The sequence below is a fragment of the Balaenoptera acutorostrata genome, chromosome 13, assembly GCF_949987535.1.
Source record: "Balaenoptera acutorostrata chromosome 13, mBalAcu1.1, whole genome shotgun sequence".
In the NCBI taxonomy this organism is placed as follows: Eukaryota; Metazoa; Chordata; class Mammalia; order Artiodactyla; family Balaenopteridae; genus Balaenoptera; species Balaenoptera acutorostrata.
In genome coordinates this window covers 12705052-12725064 of record NC_080076.1, presented here as the reverse complement: position 1 = coordinate 12725064, position 20013 = coordinate 12705052, and the positions used below count along the sequence as shown (strand labels likewise).

Below are 20013 nucleotides of genomic sequence, written 5' to 3'. Positions count from 1 at the left end.
CTATCAAACATTTAGAGAAGAGCTAACACCTATCCTTCTCGAACTCTTCCAAAATATTGCAGAGGGAGGAACACTCCCAAACTCATTCTACGAGGCCACCATCACCCTGATACCAAAACCAGACAAAGATGTCACAAAGAAAGAAAACTACAGGCCAATATCACTGATGAACATAGATGCAAAAATCCTCAACAAAATACTAGCAAACAGAATCCAACAGCACATTAAAAAGATCATACACCGGGCTTCCCTGGTGGCGCAGCGGTTGGGAATCCGCCTGCCAATGCAGGGGACACGGGTTCGTTCCCCGGTCCGGGAGGATCCCACATGCCGCGGAACGGCTAGGCCCTTGAGCCACAACTACTGAGCCTGCGCGTCTGGAGCCTGTGCTCTGCAACGAGAGAGGCCGCGATAATGAGAGGCCCGCGCACCGCGATGAAGAGTGGCCCCCACTTGCCACAATTGGAGAAAGCCCTCGCGCAGAAACGAAGACCCAACACAGACATAAATAAATAAAATTAAATTAAATTTTTAAAAAAAATCAAGGTATAATTAACATACAATAAAAGCAAAAGATTTAAAAAAAAAAAAAAAAGATCATACACCATGATCAAGTGGGGTTTATCCCAGGAATGCAAGGATTCTTCAATATATGCAAATCAATCAATGTGATACACCATATTAACAAACTGAAGGAGAAAAACCATATGATCATCTCAATAGATGCAGAGAAAACTTTCGACAAAATTCAACACCCATTTATGATAAAAGCCCTGCAGAAAGTAGGCATAGAGGGAACTTTCCTCAACATAATAAAGGCCATATATGACAAACCCACAGCCAACATCCTCCTCAATGGTGAAAAACTGAAACCATTTCCACTAAGATCAGGAACAAGACAAGGTTGCCCACTCTCACCACTGTTATTCAACATAGTTTTGGAAGTGTTAGCCACAGCAATCAGAGAAGACAAAGAAATAAAAGGAATCCAAATCGGAAAAGAAGAAGTAAAGCTGTCACTATTTGCAGATGACATGATACTATACATAGAGAATCCTAAAGATGCTACCAGAAAACTCCTAGAGCTAATCAATGAATTTGGTAAAGTAGCAGGATACAAAATTAATGCACAGAAATCTCTTGCATTTCTATACACTAATGACGATAAATCTGAAAGTGAAATTAAGAAAACACTCCCGTTTACCACTGCAACAAAAAAAAATAAAATATCTAGGAATAAACCTACCTAAGGAGACAAAAGACCTGTATGCAGAAAATTATAAGACACTGATGAAAGAAATTAAAGATGATACAAATAGATGGAGAGATATACCATGTTCCTGGATTGGAAGAATCAACATTGTGAAAATGACTCTACTACCCAAAGCAATCTACAGATTCAATGCAATCCCTATCAAACTACCACTGGCATTTTTCACAGAACTAGAACAAAAAATTTCACAATTTGTATGGAAACACAAAAGACCCCGAATAGCCAAAGCAATCTTGAGAACGAAAAATGGAGCTGGGGGAATCAGGCTCCCTGACTTCAGACTATATTACAAAGCTACAGTAATCAAGACAGTTTGGTACTGGCACAAAAACAGAAATATAGATCAATGGAACAGGATAGAAAGCCCAGAGATAAACCCACACACATATGGTCACCTTATCTTTGATAAAGGAGGCAAGCATATACAGTGGAGAAAAGACAGCCTCTTCAATAAGTGGTGCTGGGAAAATTGGACAGATACATGTAAAAGCATGAAATTAGAACACTCCCTGACACCATGCACAAAAATAACCTCAAAATGGATTAAAGACCTAAGTGTAAGGGCAGACACTATCAAACTCTTAGAGGAAAACATAGGCAGAACACTCTATGACATACATCACAGCAAGATTCTTTTTGACCCAGCTCCCAGAGAAATGGAAATAAGAACACAAATAAACAAATGGGACCTAATGAAACTTAAAAGCTTTTGCATAGCAAAGGAAGCCATAAACAAGACCAAAAGACAACCCTCAGAATGGGAGAAAATATTTGCAAATGAAGCAACTGACAAAGGATTAATCTCCAAGATTTACAAGCAGCTCATGCAGCTCAATAACAAAAAAACGAACAACCCAATCCAAAATTGGGCAGAAGACCTAAATAGACATTTCTCCAAAGAAGATATACAGATTGCCAACAGACACATGAAAGAATGCTCAACATCATTAATCATTAGAGAAATGCAAATCAAAACTACAATGAGATATCATCTCACACTGGTCAGAATGGCCATCATCAAAAAATCTAGAAACAATAAATGCTGGAGAGGGTGTGGAGGAAAGGGAACACTCTTGCACTGTTGGTGGGAATGTAAGTTGATACAGCCACTATGGAGAACAGTATGGAGGTTCCTTAAAAAACTACAAATAGAACTACCATACGACCCAGCAATCCCACTACTGGGCATATACCGTGAGAAAACCATAATTCAAAAACAGTCATGTACCAAAATGTTCATTGCAGCTCTATTTACAATAGCCAGGACATGGAACCAACCTAAATGTCCATCGACAGATGAATGGATAAAGAAGATGTGGCACATATATACAATGGAATATTACTCAGCCATAAAAGGAAATGAAATGGAGGTATTTGTAATGAGGTGGATGGAGTTAGAGTCTGTCATCCAGAGTGAAGTAAGTCAGAAAGAGAAAAACAAATACAGTATGCTAACACATATATACGGAATCTAAGGGAAAAAAAAAAAAAGCCATGAAGAACCTAGTGGTAAGATGGGAATAAAGACACAGACCTACTAGAGAATGGACTTGAGGATATGGGGAGGGGGTGGGGTGAGATGTGACAGGGTAAGAGAGTGTCATGGACATATATACACTACCAAATGTAAAATAGATAGCTAGTGGGAAGCAGCCACATAGCACAGGGAGATCAGCTCGGTGCTTTGTGACCACCTAGAGGGGTGGGATGGGGAGGGTGGGAGGGAGGGAGATGCAAGAGGGAAGAGATATGGGAACATATTGTATGTGTATAACTGATTCACTTTGTTATAAAGCAGAAGCTAACACACCATTGTAAGGCAATTATACTTCAATAAATATGTTTTAAAAAAAAAAGAACGTGTGTATGTGTAAAACTGAGTCACTTTGCTGTACAGCAGAGACTGGCAGAACATTGTAAATCAACTATACGTCAATTAAAAAAAAGTAAAGAGTAGAGAAGCCATCTTTACAATGTGTTGCAAACACTTTTCAATAAGCTCTAACAGTATGAACATTTTCAGACTCAGATTCTATTTCATTATGCACATCTTTTATCTATTTTTACTCCTCAAATTCCTTTGGTTGTATCTAAAAATCTAGTGATTTTTCTGAATCATGTTTTTGACATCACAAATTCCACTTAACACCTATAATTTATAGAGTTAAAAATCAACTTAAAGTACACAGTGGATTTTCACTGTTTAAAGATAAGATCTTTATGTTCTATAGAAGGGCAAATGAGAAGTTCTTTGGGTGTGGTTTGTGACAGGATATTAGGGTGGAACCCAGAATTATTTAGGAAATTATAGCTTGAGAAAATGTAAGACGGTTTAAAATAGAGAATTTATAAGGAAGAAAAGTGGTATTTTTTTTCTTTCCATTCCCAAAGCGTTGCTTGGGGGCTGCCTAGATTCAAAAGAGAAAGGATTCCATTGCTTTTAAGTATTGCAAAGAGCTCCCAGGCCACCCTTGTCAAAAGATAGAAGGGATATCGCAGAATTTGGTACTATGAGAACAAGTACCAAACAACAATTTGGTACTATGAGAACAAGAACAAACAGGAGCTGACAGGTTTTAGCGAATTTTGACAGGCATGTGTAGATATTGCCAAATCCTTAAGTTTCTGAATGACGTCATCCTCCCAACAAATTTCTTAAATGATGCTTTAGCAAACAAGCAATTCTATCCTAACGATGTCTTTCTGAGTAAAATGTTGAATCACTCAAAGGATACAGATTAGAAAGAGAGAGAGAAGAAAATGCTCTGTGGGAGGGGCAGAGCTTTATAAAACCAGTCATCGTCATGCTTGAACTCTTAACAACTCTCAGAGGACCGTTTCTTGTCAGACAGAGAATAACCAGGTATTTCAGTCATTTCCATGTCTATCTCTATGAAATATGGTTTTATTTTGCACACTGGTATTATTAATATAATGAAAATTAAAATGTGGGATGTTTTTAGAAGATGGGTAAAAATTTACTGGTGTTTTCTTGTTTCGTTGTTTGTTTGAGAATATTTTAGTTCTAGATTTGAATTAAATTTATAGCAAGACCTAATCTTAAATCTCAGAGGCCAGCAAAGGCCTATGTAACATTCATCAAACCGAAAGGTATACTTAGGTTGTGATGTCAATTTTACCGAACAGCTTAGAATGTGTATATTCTTTACTAGTTAGTGTTTGGCACTGAATTTGATGAGAATAGCTAGACCAATTAAAATGTATTAATTTAGCAACTGAAAGTAATCTATAGATTGTGTATACATATAATAAAGGCAAAAAAGACGACTCAGTTTTTAATCTAAAACAATCAGAAATTAAGCAGGAAGCTGGGTTGGGTCAGTTCAATACCAAAATACCTTTATTGAATTTAGTTCAATAATCAGTCAATCTAGTCAAAGAGGAAAAATCAGCCAAATTAGTTGCTGGATTGACTGAAGTAATAGTTCAGTAATAGTAATAAATCATTTAATACCCCATAGACAAACAATGATTCATTATGAAAGTCATCAAATATCAGAAAATGTCTTTAATTTTGTGGGGGGAGAATTTGGTAATTTGAAAGGGAAATTTCCTTGAAGTTATTGTTTTCTCTGTGTTCTCATTAATTTTTGTGGTCAATTTCAGAATATTTGCACTGTGTCGTTGCAAAAAAAATTACTTAAAATGCTACAGCAAACTGAAATCTAACCTTTGATGCCAGCGAGCAGAGCAACTGTTGTAGTGGCTCTGGCAGCACCTCCCAAGTTCTTTGTCACCTGCGCCAAGTTTCAGTGGAACATCTGTCAACTTGTGTTACAGGAACGGACACAGGCATCATGGAGCCCAGCCCCACATATGCTTTTCATCCGTTAGTTCTTCTAAAGAGAATATTCAACGTTGATTAGGAATATAACCTCCAGAAGCTGATAAAGTTGTGTAACTCTGGTGTTAAGAAATTCACAACAGGTGCTATCTAAGAGGTTATGCTATCTTATGTCACTCAGTGATTCAGTTTTACATGGTCTTAGGCAGACTCTCACCTAAATGTAAGGTGTGGATTTGTTAGAGAATCAGAAGACACTATGTATATATATATATATATATATATATATATATATATATATATATATATTCATAAATTTCTAAAAATATAAACTTCTCAAACCTTATTTGAAAGGTCCGTAGGAAAAGTGTTAGAGTTGGAATCAGAAGGCTGAGATTCAATCTAGGCTTTGAAACCAGCTGTGCAATCAACATCTTCATCTTTTCATTGGTATAATAGGAATTACTAGGTTTACTGGGCAAGTAATTATGCAAGTTAAATAAAGCAGTGAGGCCGAAGGAATTTGGTAACTGCAATATAGACAACACATATTATTTTTTATGTTAAATGCAGTTAATTGTACCTGATCTTAAAGATAAAATTTAGACTACTTTTAAAAGAAGTACATGCATCTGGGATGATCTAATTCTGTCCTAATTCACTTTTTATTTCTTTATACAGTCAACTGAAATCCTAATGTGGCATTAAAAGCCCTCTCTGATAGTTTGTCTTGACACTTAAAGTTTGTTAGTGTCAAAGTGACAGACTATGGGGGTCGTTATAAAGAATTAGATATAGGAGAAGCCTACATTTATTTTTCTGGTTCTGATCCCTTATTTATTTTTTCACTCAATAGAGAAATATTTATTTATGTTATTCTCAGTTTGTTTCTGAAATGTTATTGAGATAATTTACAAAAAAAGACCTACCCAGGACTAATTCATCATAAAGATGATTTTAAATTGTAGAAGGAAGAGAAAACAAATTTCTGAGCCACCCAAGGTAATCTAATCTCAGTGATGAAGCAAGAGAAAAAAATAGTGATTTTTTTTTAACTTAATAAGCCTTCTAGGAGTATTACAAACTTGCTTCCTTCCTCTTTTTATTTCCTCTTTCTAGCATTTCTCAAACTAGTAACTGGCCTAAACTCTTACACATAGCAGTGAAGTTAAACATCAGCAGGTAAGGCAGTGAGCGACATTGGATAGAGTGGGTTTCTGAAGCAGACCTGTGCTTGAATCCCTGCACCATTACATACAAACTCTGTGACCTTATACAAGTTGCTTACCCTCTCTGGGCATCAGGATGTAACCTATACAGTAAAGATCCTAATATCTACCTCATACAGATCCCATGAATATTAAATATTAAAGGAGACAAGAAGACATGAGAGAGTTTTGGGGACAAGTTTTACTTAATTTACTATTTTGTCTTGAAAAAATACAATTGAGTGGTATTTCCCATAAGAAATTTTGACACAGATTGCAATCACTTTCTTCAAAAGAAATGTTGGTGAACCGAGTGTTCACATAAGACACCCATGGATTAGGGAGATGCGGGCTCAAGCCTAAAGAGCTGCAGGACATGCCTCATGGGGCATGGGCAGCTCCCCAGCCACTGTCACAAGAAGGTTTCCTGTGGGATGATGAGTGTCAGCGTCGCTTGGTATATTTATAGATTTTGGTAATTGCAGGGTGTGTTTTAAGCTGAAAGCATAAGATACAGTTTGTTGGCCAGAATCAACAGGTGTGTCCAAGCGTTTGGCTGCATGCGGAGCCTTAGGTCATGGAGGGCGTATCTGTTATTTATCTTCAGAGGGTGGATGGTGTGTGTGTGTGTGTGTGTGTGTGTGTGTGTGTGTGTGTTCCATAGCCCCAGGACCACCCCTGCAATGGGACCTGGCATTGACTTCTCTACTAGGGATGGTGGGAGAAGGGGGCCTTTCCAGCTCTCCCATTAATGAACTGCTCAGCTCAAGGGGTGCTTTGGTAGAAAGGCTATGGTGTGTGTGAGTGGAGGGGTGCAGGTATGCGAGGTAGGGCTGTGTAAAAATGCCCACTCTCAAACGGTGAGTCTAGGTCACTTCTAGAAGCAAGGAATTTGAAAGAAGTTTGACCATCTCCATTGGCGCCAATAAGAGTATATGTGCGTGTGGCATACATTTGAATATGCATGTATTTGCCTGTGGTGTGTGTGTGTGTGTGTGTGTGTGTGGTGTGTATCTGTGGGTACAACATAGAGGCTGAGAACATGACCCTGGAGGCTACCCACCTACCACCTTCAATTTCCAGTCCTGCCCCTTATAGTCGAGTGACACTGGTCACTTTTCTTATTCTCTCTGGGCAGTAGTTTCTTCCTTTGTAAAACAGGAATAGCAATGCCTTCCTCATAGGGTTTCCATAAAGATTAACTGGTTAGTACAGGTGAGATGTTTAAAACAACATCTGTTGTACAGTAAGATTTCGATAAAGGCTATTTATTGTTATTGCTGTTATTGTCATTATTATGATGTGGCGTGTCACTACTCATCACATGACTGTTCACGCTATCTCAGGATCGGCTACATAATTTGCAGTAGCCAGTGCAAAGGAAAATGCAGGGCCCTTTGTTTAAAGTTATTAAGAATTGCAAGGTTGTGGTAGCAGTGCATTGTACCGAGTGTGGGACCCTTTGTGGCTGCACAGGTCCCAGGGTCACGATGCTGTCCCTGCTCTACCTCATGCTCTTGGATGAAAGGAGAACAGAGAGGGAACCCCTGCCCCGTGCAGGGGATGGCCTGTACCACTCTGCTGACATCACTCAAAATGTTGAGTCATCTTTTAGAGCTGTTCATTTTTTTCCCCTCACTTTCCTTCTAGATTGAAACAATGGAAGAACTTTACAAGGCAAACACAATCTTTGCCCTCAGTTTCTTCAGCCGTCTGGCAAATACAAGTGCCACCACCCAGAATCTCTTCTTCTCTCCATGGGGCATCTCCTCCACCATGGCCATGATCTACCTGGGTGCCAGGGGCAACACTGCAGACCAGATGGCCAAAGTAAGTTTCTGTTAAAGTTCCAAATTAGAACAGAATGATTCCTGAACTGAATTGCAGAATTGCTCTGATTACATGCCTGAGACATCTTGACTCTAACAAGGTCAGCAATCGTCACAAGCCATTACGACACAAGTTCCTTAGATTCAAATCTATAAAATAGCCAAACAACAAACACCCTCAGTGGTAGATACAGCAGAAAGCGTACCAGACTTTATTATCCTGCAAGGTTAGAAAGGGTTAATAGTGACAACGTCTTATATTTGATAGTATAATGCTTATATTTTTCAAAGTATTTGCATGCTTTATCTCTATTGGTTTTAAGACAAGTGGCATTTAACATAGTGGGGAGAGTGGCGGTGGGAATGAAGCACCTTTCCCAGGGCTTCTTCTGGTTTCCGCCCTCCTAGCTCAGGTTCCTTCCATTCATGTAAAGAATTCCTTCCAGTGGTTTTAAGAAAGTGTCACCAAGGGAAAAAATATCCCAGACCCGTGATCTCTGCACTCTGGGAGATGCACAAAGAGCAGCGTGACTTCAGAGGACCTCAGCCAATATTCTCAACTCCATGAGTTCATGTCAACAAAATGGGGCTGACATGATGGCCAGTCCTCAAAGTCAAGGTGGACAGGGGGTGGGACAGCATTGTGAGGTATTTCTGTTAAGGCCACTGGCTTCCTTCCTTGGTGAAGGAAGCTGACACCAGCTCAGCCAGGGGACCCTTTCACTAAGTCTGGGGCCATGGAAATATGTTGAACTACTTCAACTGTACACAGCAATGGTCCTATGGGATGAATTCAGCACCATTAAAATTCACATGATCCTGTATTTCCTGGGTCAGTGACCAGACAAAGTAATATATAATTAAAATTCTTTCCTATTCCCATATGTACAAACATTAAAATTGAATGCTTTAAGTACAGGCTCTGGTTGCTCACAAGCACGGATTCTGCTTTCAGTCACACCAAAATGCTGCTGGCTACTTCTGAGTTTCCCAGGAGAATTGCACCTGGGTGTGTGTATATAGATAGATGGATATCTCCTTCCAGGTACACGGTGACCCATTTAAGATGGGCCTTGTTTGGAGTGGCTCACAGAGAGTGTTGGCCTATCTCACTGCAGCAGGAAAAGGGATGGGAGTGTCACTCCCTGCGTCTGTGGCAGTTTAAACATCAAGACTTACAACAAAACCCAGTTGCTCACATCTGAGAGCAGAAACATTTTGCAAAACTCCTTCCCTCTATTTTCTTTGCCTTGAAAAAAATAAGTGCAGTGAACTCTATTAAAAACTTTAGAAAACATCAGGGTCTTCGTTTTTTAGATGTAAAGGCATCAGAAGCAATATTTCTTCGAGGACAAATGCCAAATGAAGTGCTCTAGGTACGTAAAGTAAAAAACTTGATTTTGATATGAAAGGAAAATTAACTTATTGGTCACTTGGCACAACACAGCTTTTCTGTGTCTGGCAAGTGCTTTCAGCACATGGGACAAGGGGTTTATATAGTTTTCTTGTAACTGTGCTGCATGGGCAGATTTTAAAATTCAAAGGCAAATTTGATCAATTCCCTACTAAAAAAAGAGGAGAAGCTCTTTGGTTGGAGGAGGAAGCATGGATTTTGGGGATGGACCTGCCTGTGTTTGGGTGGTGACTTTGCCATTTACCAGGTGTGTGAGGGAAGGCATTTCAACCCTCTGAGCCTCAATTTTCTTATTTTTAAAAGGAGAATGAAAATGCATAACTGGCAAGATGGGTGTGAAGATTAGAGAGAATAGGAGAAGCGTGTGGTAGAACTAAAAATTATCAGAGCTGACACTCATAGTGCCCTAGCCAGGCACCTTTCTAAGAACGTTTTATAGTTTACCCACAGAATACAAAATCCTGTGAGGTAGGCACTCTGATTACCATAGTCCTTTCATAGAAATGAGAAATTTAGGGCAAGAGGAGGCCACACAGTTGGGAATTGATATAGCTGGTAAAGGTGACATAGTTGTAATGGAATAAAGGAATACGTAGAAGGGATAAACTCTTACAGAGCGTAGGCGATGTGAGGTCAGCAGGAGTATTTTTACCAGCTCTTCTCTTTAGGGCAAGGCCATGGACCTGCCCAGACCAAGCTGCCTCTCTGGGCAGGGTGCACCCCTCAGCATGGCCCCGGGTCACCTCACATCCCCACCTCCTGCAGGGGCTCTCGCAGTGACTCAGGAGGCCTTTAGTGCTAGCCCCGAGACCCCATCAATTTCCTTAAAAGGGAGGACAACCGGAGACGCTGTTACATGAAATATTCTTCCCTTACATGGCGGCAGAGTCAGACCACTTCTTTTCAAAGAGTATTAGGTAAGACTTATAATGTGTGATCTGAAGAGCAGAGAGAGACCCCACAAATCCTAACACCTCTCTTTCCAGCCTAGAAATTCACCACCCGCTGGACAAGCCTGCCTTTCCTTCCTTAGCAGAACGTCTACCGTCGATCCATTTACCAATAAGCTCCTCCTCACCTGGGACCCCACGGGGATGAGACCCAAAGGATGTTGGAGGTGGGAGTGGGTGGGTAGCAGGGCCAGGCTCGGGGGTGCTGAGACTGGCTGAGCCAGGCTGGGAAGGCTCCAGCTTGGGGGAGGGGACTGGAGGCCCCTCCCGGGGCCAGTGTGCACCTGCCAGCTTCACTGTTATCTGAATCTGCCACTTACAACATAAAGAGATTCATATTGTCATCTGACCTCTGCCGTTTGCCCCCCACATGGACAGATGTGTGGGATTTCTTTATGTGTAAATAAGGTATGTGCAAATATTTTAGGTGATCCCTGTTAATACTGAGTGACCTGCTTTTATGTTTAAGCTAGCTGTGGCTCGTAGTTTTTGACAGCTTAGAAGTGTGTAATATATAAGGCCACTGAATAGAGAGATACAAGGTTGGGAGTTAACCTTATTGCTTCCTTCAAAATACTGGCATGTTTTCAAGGCAACTTATGGGTTGGGTTATAATTTAGATAATTTAGAGGTTATAAATCATCTCATCATAACAATTTGCTGTCAAAATGGCCAGCATATGAATTAGTATAAAATAGTTCATGCTGAGTCCTGTGAAGGAAATTTCCGCTGGCTGACACATGTTACATATGAAGAGCATCTATGCTTGTTGCCATACACAAAGGCAGGAAACGAGACGTAGGACCACTAAGAGGTACTTGATAGCCATTGGTTTAAAAGTTAAATAATGTAGCAGAAAAATGTACCCAATTCTCTGGAATTCCAATTGTAGGTGCTTCAGTTTAACAAAGTTGGAGACCACAAAGTCACCCCAGACACCCAAGAGATCTTCACCAGTTGTGAATTCACACAGAAGATCCAGAAGGGCACTTATCCTGATGCTATTTTGCAGGTATCTGATTCATCCATTTCTATTTCTTTTGTATTTTATTTCCAGAATATTCTTGTCTTAAAATCACAATATTAGACAGGGAAGGAGCCTAGTACAACTTCCCTCATTCATAGAAAGAAAACTAAGGCTCACAGTTCTTGAGTAAATATCCTATTCTGATCAGTAAGGGCAGAGCCAGGGTAGAATCCAGACTTCACGACTTCCAGGCCAAGACTATTTCTAAATTCTATCACCCAACTCTGCCATTAGTTGGGTATGTATAATTTATTCTAATGCCATTGTAGAGACTCCTAGAATACACATGCATAGATGCAGATTTCCAGAGTAAAGGGTGACAAGTAATAGAGGAATGGAGAAGGTCAGCCTTGGTGACTTCATGAAAGGTCACTGACCCTCGAATATCCTTTATGTCCTCCCCTTCTACCTCCTATGATCTATCTATCTATCATCTATCTAATCTCTTCAGCTAATCTATCTCACGTAGTCATTTCTTTTCCCAATACTCCATTTCCTTAAACACCAGCTATTCAGCTACATTGTAGGAGCTGGGCGTAGATGCGCTCCTATTGGTAAACAGCTTCCACAGTCACACTCCTAAGTTAGGCTATGGGGAGATGCCCCACGTAGCTTTCTTCCTGGGAATGCTGATGCTCTGCCTGTCAGCCAGGGAATTATGGACTTAGGAGGGGAAGAGGGTCCCTTCAATAGGGAGCTTCTGCCAGGTCTGAATGGACAGCTGGCGGTCCATCTGCAGGGCTCTGACCTCTGCTTCACCCAGGCGCTGCTGTGACTAAGCCCTGTGTGTGTCATCGTGCTTACAAACTTCAGGTTGGGGACTGGAATGTCCCTCAATTTCCTGCTTTCTAAAACCCAGATTTGCCACTTCACAGACTACCCCTTAATTATAAAACGGTACTTGCAGAAGTTATATGAACTTTTTAAAGAACATTTCTAAGGCAACATTTTAATATAACGAAAATTGCTTACAGACTTCGTAGTTTAGGAAACTGTAAAAGGAGCCTGACTTTCTTCTAGGATCTTGGTTACTTCACGGTTAAATCCAATCCATAGGCATAGTAAAATCTGAAACAAATAAAAAAATTATCTGATTATCCATATCAAGAGTATTTCCTCAGAGATTCCTCTAAAGTGCCAGAAAAAAGTATACTTTAATACAGCATTTTATTGATGTATTGGAAAAAATACCATTGCTTAAGAAATATCTTGTTTAGGAGTCTTGAGTTACATAAAGAGAATCTCTCCTTTCTGTTTAAGGCACAAGCTGCAGACACAGTCCATTCATCCTTCCGTTCTCTCAGCTCCGCCCTCAACACGTCCACAGGGGAGTATTTATTGGAAAGCGCCAATAAGCTGTTTGGAGAGAAGTATGCAAGATTCAAGGAAGTAAGTGAAACCTGCGATTTAAATGTCAGGGCCCCAAACTTACAAGGAGGTCAGTTTTAAAGCTGTTCTCTCTGATTCATGCTGAGAGAGTCAGAATCCCACATGGGTTCCCTTAGACTCCCTAAGGCCATTGGACACTATCCAACGCAGCTATCCCTACACCCCCTCTGTGGGGGCTTTCTCTCCCTGCTGCAAAATTCCCACCTGTGAGTCCTAAGTCAGGAAGAGCACAGCTGATTTCCAGAGCCTCTATCCCCACACCCAACTTCTCCCCTTGTACCCAGTGGTCATAATGCAAAGCGTGCAGGGGAGCAAATAGAATTGGGACTGGAGTTGGGGGTGGAGGTCAAGAGAACACATATAATCAGCCTCCCTAGCCAACCTCCACCCCTACGCCTACCTCAGGCTCCCCAGTCTTGACAGGAAGCCTGTAATTTATAATTACACCAAGGCTTGTTCAGTATATATTCTATGTAAACTTTGTCTTTTTTTTTGCTTTAAAGGGATACATGCAGCTCTCCAAGAAATATTACTCTACAGAACCGCAGGCAGTTGACTTCCTAGAATGTGCAGAAGATGCCAGAAAAAAGATTAATTCCTGGGTCAAGACTCAAACCAAAGGTAAAACCAAGGAAGTAGTTTCTGCTCTTCTTTCCACTTAGAAAGCTCTTATGTATTTTTTAAAAAACCATCCTTGAACTTAGCCCTTACTCCCCACCTTAGTTATTTTGGTTAATGTAACCTGATTCTTGTTGAGCCACGTGGTGTTTTAAGTGAGAAAAAAATAATTGAGGTCTACTAATAGAAGACATATATTCAGTACTTAAATAATCTGATTTTGGATATTACCTTAGAATAGAATATCAGAGGAGACAGCTCTTTACTAACATAGGAAATATCAGTATTGAAATAGTTGTGACTCTGTGTCTACAGTGGACAAAAACAAAGAAAAAAGGCGTGACCTTCAACTGAGTAATTGGTGTGAGAATACTAGCAATGGAAAAAGGAGGGATCATAAAATTTTAACTCTTTCTTCTGTTTCACCATTCAGAGTCAGTATGTTGTCAAGTTCTTTTGGTCCCTGCTTCATCTCTCCTGGATTGTCTAAGCTACTCCTACCTTTGTAACGCATGGCCTTAATTCTTTGTTTTTTTTTTTTTTTTTTTTTAATTAAAAAAAAATTTTTTAACATCTTCATTGGAGTATAATTGCTTTACAATGGTGTGTTAGTTTCTGCTTTATAACAAAGTGAATCAGTTATACATATACATATGTTTCCATATCTCTTCCCTCTTGCATCTCCCTCCCTCCCATCCTCCCTATTCCACCCCTGTAGGTGGTCATAAAGTACCGAGCTGATCTCCCTGTGCTATGCGGCTGCTTCCCACTAGCTATCTATTTTAGGTTTGGTAGTGTATATATGTCCATGTCACTCTTTCACTTTGTCCCAGCTTACCCTTCCCGCTCCCCATATCATCAAGTCCATTCTCTAGTAGGTCTGTGTCTTTATTCCCATCTTGCCCCTAGGTTCTTCATGACCTTTTTTTTTTTTTTTTTCCTTAGATTCCCATCCAAAATCCCACTACCTGTTAGTAGTGAAGCTGGGGTTCCCTCTTCTTCTGAGCCTTAGTCTAATTCTGGAATTCTTCAATTGGATGTTTAAAGTATTTGCTAACTTAATGCAAAAAACGGATTTTCATTTACCTCCTGTGTTTAAAACATTGTTTCAAGCCATAGTGTGGTGTCTTGGTTTCTTAGTTACCACAGTGGAAAAAAACACATGAACTAAGTTCTATAGAATTTTAAAAAATTGTTTTGTTTCTCTGAAAATAGTTGATCTACTTTAATTCTTCATTTCTCGATTTTTAAATGACTGCTCTAAAATATTGACACACCACTGACAAAAATGAAGCAGAGAAAGTGAGGATTAACAGAAGTGAAAGTAAAAAGGGATTGCAAAATTAAAGAGACGCATGAAAGTCTTGCTTTTTTGAGAACAGCAAGAATTTCTCTTCTCTTTAAGCATTTGTGTTGAATGGCTGTAAATCAATCAGTGGGATTGCCAACATGCCAAGTAGTCATTTGGGCTGATTGTTTCAGAAAATTTTATAATAATTTGAGACAATTTCTGTTGTATTTGTTAGGATCAAATACTAGTTTTTCCATATGCATTACAGAGTTAAATAAAGTCCTAGTAGATTTCTGTGGTAACCAAGAATTTTAATTCCCTGAGGGATATATTGACTAGAAATACTGAATGACTATACTGAAGCTGGTCAGACTACAGTGACCTTTTTGGTCGAGTCCTATATCTGTCAGTAGCAATGGAAGATGCTGGAATTCTGACCAGCTGACAAGTACTGCGACCTTGGGAAGGTTGCTAATCTCTCTTACTATGGTGTTCATTTGTGTAAAATGACAATAATAATACCTACTAGAGTAGTTGTGAGGATTAAATAAAATAATGTATTTAGTGGTTGAAATATTGCAGAGCAGGTATTCACTATAAATGGCCTGTTTCTTAAACCAACTATAAAAAAAAATTGCGCTCAGATGTTATCATTTCTGGGCACCTTCTCTGGCTCCTCACTTGTTTACTCCCTTCTCTGTGTTGTCATAGTTCTCTGCATTATTTAGCTCTCTTATAGAACTTATCACACATTGTTTCCTGACTGATTTAGAATCTCTCTTCCAATATTCTCAGTCCCACCAGGGCAAGCCTTCCTTTCTCACTTCATGATTCTGTGCTACTCCTGGTGTAGGTCTAGCACAACTTCCAAAAAACTGTTTTTGGGTCAATCAATGGGTCAGATGGATAGACTGTCTAGACCAGATCTTGAAGGAGCCCTAGTGACATATGTACTGTGGAAAGGCACTATTATGTTCCTTAAGTGACTCTTTTTCACTCCCATCCGAATTAACTAACTTCATACAACTATAAAACTTTGAGAAACAGTATAAAAGGAAGTTAAAATTTTTTTCCAAGTCTGATAGTAATTCTAAACCTTAATTGCAGTATTTCTGCATTTTCTCTTGGATTTTGCAAACCTCAGAAATTTGGTCTCAGTTTTACTTATGATTTAGGTAAATTGAGAGAAAAACTTAAGCTTGAAGATCAACATCTCTGCAGAGTTTGATAAATGTGGATGCTGAGTTTGACGGTGACTCAAAAGATTCAAGAAATCAGGATAACTTCACAGTTCTTAATCATGAAACCTAAACATATATCATATTTTCTGTAGGCAAAATCCCAAACTTGTTACCTGAAGGTTCTATAGATGCAGAGACCAAGATGGTCCTGGTGAATGCTGTCTACTTCAAAGGAAATTGGAAAACTCCATTTCAGAAGAAATTAAACGGGCTTTATCCTTTCCGTGTGAACTTGGTACGAGACAATGAGACAGATTTTCTTAACATATATTTTAGGGCCTTTGACAAAATAGAGAAAGAAAAGTTAGGGACCACTCACTGATACTTGTACGTAATTTGCTAGTTATAAGTTACGCACGTTGGATAGTTGATTGACTCTATTCCATTTTTTGATCTGTCAAACTAGATTAATAATAATATCCAACTCAAAATATTGTTGTGAGGATTCAACGAGATTTTGCAGTGTTCTTGGCCCCTAGTAGGTACTCAACGAATGTTTCAGTATTATTATAATTATAATTGTCCATCTTATTACTAATGGGTATAATCTTGAAAAAGCTAAATAGATCAGAGCCACTGTCAGGGTATACAAATAATTTATTTTGTTGATTTTTAGAAACATAGTTCTTCAGCACGAAAGCAGAACCCATTCTTTTACGTCTGATTGTAAATCTTTTGACCTCTTAGTATCTACTTTCATATTTTACTTTTTAATAATTTTAGACTCAGCGCAAAGCAGTACAGATGATGTTCTTGCGCGCACAGCTGAACATCGGGTACATAGAAGACCTGAAGGTCCAGATTCTAGAGCTGCCCTACGCTGGATATGTCAGTATGTTCCTGTTGCTTCCAGATGCAATCGCTGAATGCTCTACTGGCTTGGAGTTGGTAAGGCATTCCAACTTCCATCGTTTTAAACTTCTGGGGCTAAACTTACCTTGGCATATGTCTACAACTTGGGAAATGGTGTGCAGTTTCTCACGGAAATATGTGAATTGGTTGAGAGGAACAGTGCCAGGTCTCACACTTTCATTCAAAGGCTTAAACTTATGTCCTACATACTACTTTCTTGCAAAATTTTTACCAAACTAGTAAATTTTAATATCACCCACACTATAGTGAAGTTCAAGTCACTGATTGTCAACATTATAAGTTGTTTTCCTTCTCTGTTAAGCCCTCATTGGTTTTGCTTTTGGATTTGTAGCTGGAAAGTGAAATAACTTATGACAAACTCAACAAGTGGCTCAGTGAAGACACCATGGCTGAGGATGATGTGGAGGTGTATGTCCCCCGGTTCAAATTAGAAGAGCATTACGAACTCAAGTCCATTCTCAAGACCATGGGCATGGATGATGCCTTCAGCCAGGGCCAAGCCAATTTCTTAGGCATGTCTGAAAAGAATGACCTGTTTCTCTCTGAAGTGTTCCATCAAGCCTCTGTGGACGTGAACGAGGAGGGCACTGAAGCAGCTGCTGGCACTGGGGCCATTATTTCAGGGAGAACTGGCCACAGAGGCCCACAGTTTGTGGCAGACCATCCTTTCCTCTTCTTTATCATGCACAAGATTACCAACAGCATCCTCTTTTTTGGCAGATTTGCCTCACCCTAAATTGAAAGGTTCCATTTCTGCACAGGATGTTGTAATGTGAGGTATAAGCCTCAGAATTGCTCTAAGGGCCAAAACTTTAGCAACCTCCTGTACATATTTCTGTTTTTCTGAACAACTTCTATTACACACTGAATATAAATACAGAAGTAGCTTGACATCTGTCAATCAGAACATTACCACCTTATTAATCATTTGGTCTCCTAAAATGGGATGATATCTCATTTAGTTCTACCTTACTCTTAGTTTATTTTACAGCATTACCTTTTACTGTATTATTTATTATTTTATATAATGGCCTCATTATTGTTCACTGTCTAGTGTAGCTGATACAGTTACAGAAGCAGGTCATCACTTATTTTTCTTTCTAAGGAAATGCACTTATTTGTTCTTATAATGAAGGATGAGTAGGTGTCCTTCCATACCCTTCTGTAATAAAAACCTAGAAGAAAGCATTGAACAACAGAAAAATATAAGTTGTGTGCATTTCTAGCATTATGTATCACATAGATGTGTCTGTAACTTATGGAAGGTTGTGAATATATTAAAAATAGACATGTTTCCACACAACCATTTGTTTGTTGTCGTTCTGTTAGGTCTTTAGGTCATAAGACCTGTTTATCTTGATTCTCAGGAATCAGGTATCATGGCTCATTTGTGAGAACCAAGAAAAAATAAACAGAATAAAGGAGCCAAAGGAGAAGCTGCTGTATAGCACAGGGAGCTCAGCTCAGTGCTCTGTGATGACCTAGAGGGGTGGGATGGGGGGTGGCAGGGAGGGAGGCTCAAGAGAGAGGGGATATATGTATACATATAGATGATTCACTTTGTTCTACAGCAGAAACTAACACAACATTGTAAAGCAATTATACTCCAATAAAAAAAAAATGACAAAAAAAGGAGCCAAAGGAGTAAGCGACCGTCTTGCAAGAAGCTCCAATGTTGGCAGGGGGGATGGAGTTGTGGGAAAAATGGATTAGAGCTGTCTTCTCACAGCAGCTAAAGGTATAGCAATTCAAAAGAATAGTTTGGGTCGGAGTCCTTTGGGGACACCTGTGTTCAAACCTCAAGGACATCAGGAATAAACACCAAGTCTAGTGGTCCAGACATAGAATCAAGGTCATAATCATTGATTGAGGTGAGCGTTCAGAGGGGTAGAGATGAACTGGACTCAAGAGCAGAAGGGAAACATACAATGGGAAACATTACATAAGTGTGTTTTCCTCAAATAGCACTGAATGCTTTTGAGTGGATCAGAGAAGAACATAATTTAAGTCCTAAGAACGAAGGAAGACCTGAGGTTTAAGGGAGCTGAGCTGGCTGCAGATTCTGGCTGCAGAAGTGTGGCTGGATCCTGGAAATGTATTCCAGGCGTCACCATCCCTACGATGAAAGCCAGGGATGGGTGACCTACTGGAGCATGGTGGCTAAAAGGTAAGGACATTGGCTTAACTGCATCCAAATCCCAGTTCTAACACTTATGAGTCATTTAACCACAAGCTGGGAAATGATGCTTCTTTATGCTTCAGTTTTCTTTCAGTGTAAGCTAGGGAAAACAATGCTTTTCTCATTAGGTTGCTGTGATGGTAAAATGAATTCATACAGAACAAGCAATTAAAAGAATGCTTAGCATGTACAGTACTTAATAAATACTAGTGATAACGATTATTTTCTTTGTCAGTAATAAAACTGTCTCACTGTCAGCTGGTCAAACATAGAGTCCCAGAAAATTATTCTCATAATTCTTTAAGGCTTGAGTTGTGGATTGTTTCCTCTAAATCAGACGTTCTTGAAAATTAGGGGTTCTTCCTTGCATTCTCCTACTTACTTTTAGATTCATATTTTAAATGTACTTTAATAATTCACTCAGCAATGCAATAAGTAGTAACTTTCTGAATTGTTGTGAGTCTTAAGATATTCATATTTCACCATGATTATTGAATTAGAGCACGAGTATAGAATTCTAGGTTCAAAGCATTCTTCAGCACTTTAAGGGCACAATTTTATCATCTTCCAGCACCAAAGTTGCGGATGGGAAAGTTGATGCAAGATAATTCTTGCTTCTTGTAGTTTTAATTATTTTATTTTTGTTTTTGATGATGTTCTTGATATTTCATTGCATTAAGAGTATTTTTAAACTGTATTAAAATTTTATCTTGTTCATCAGGAGATGTTTTCCATCTGGAAACTTGTACCTTGGTTCATTTCTGGGAAACTCTCAGCCGTTGCTATGGCCTGAATGTTTGTTCCCCCAACACGTATGTTGAACACTTAATCCCCAATGTGATGGTCTTTGTAGGTGGGGCCTTGGGGAGGTAATTAGTATTAGAATTAGTCATGAGGGTAAGTCCCTGTGATGTAA

General features: G+C 39.4%; 1 protein-coding gene across 1 annotated transcript; it reads left to right on the top strand.

The window, feature by feature from the left end:
- The first annotated feature begins 4110 nt into the window (after nucleotides 1–4110).
- Nucleotides 4111–18087, top strand: SERPINB2 (serpin family B member 2). Its single transcript, XM_007192016.2, has 8 exons — nucleotides 4111–4136; nucleotides 7937–8116; nucleotides 11372–11491; nucleotides 12767–12895; nucleotides 13399–13516; nucleotides 16138–16280; nucleotides 16769–16933; nucleotides 17250–18087. Exons 2-8 carry the CDS (start codon nucleotides 7946–7948, stop codon nucleotides 17652–17654), a joined length of 1251 nt encoding a protein of 416 aa, XP_007192078.2. The 5' UTR covers nucleotides 4111–4136; nucleotides 7937–7945; the 3' UTR covers nucleotides 17655–18087.
- The last annotated feature ends 1926 nt before the right edge of the window (nucleotides 18088–20013 follow it).

Excerpts from the sequence above, each read along its gene's own strand:
- SERPINB2 (XM_007192016.2), top strand. The coding sequence starts at position 7,946 with ATGGAAGAACTTTACAAGGCAAACACAATCTTTGCCCTCAGTTTCTTC. Across the intron at positions 12,896-13,398 it reads AGTATGCAAGATTCAAGGAA|GGATACATGCAGCTCTCCAA; the intron begins GTAAGTGAAACC and ends TTTGCTTTAAAG. Across the intron at positions 16,281-16,768 it reads ATCCTTTCCGTGTGAACTTG|ACTCAGCGCAAAGCAGTACA; the intron begins GTACGAGACAAT and ends TAATAATTTTAG.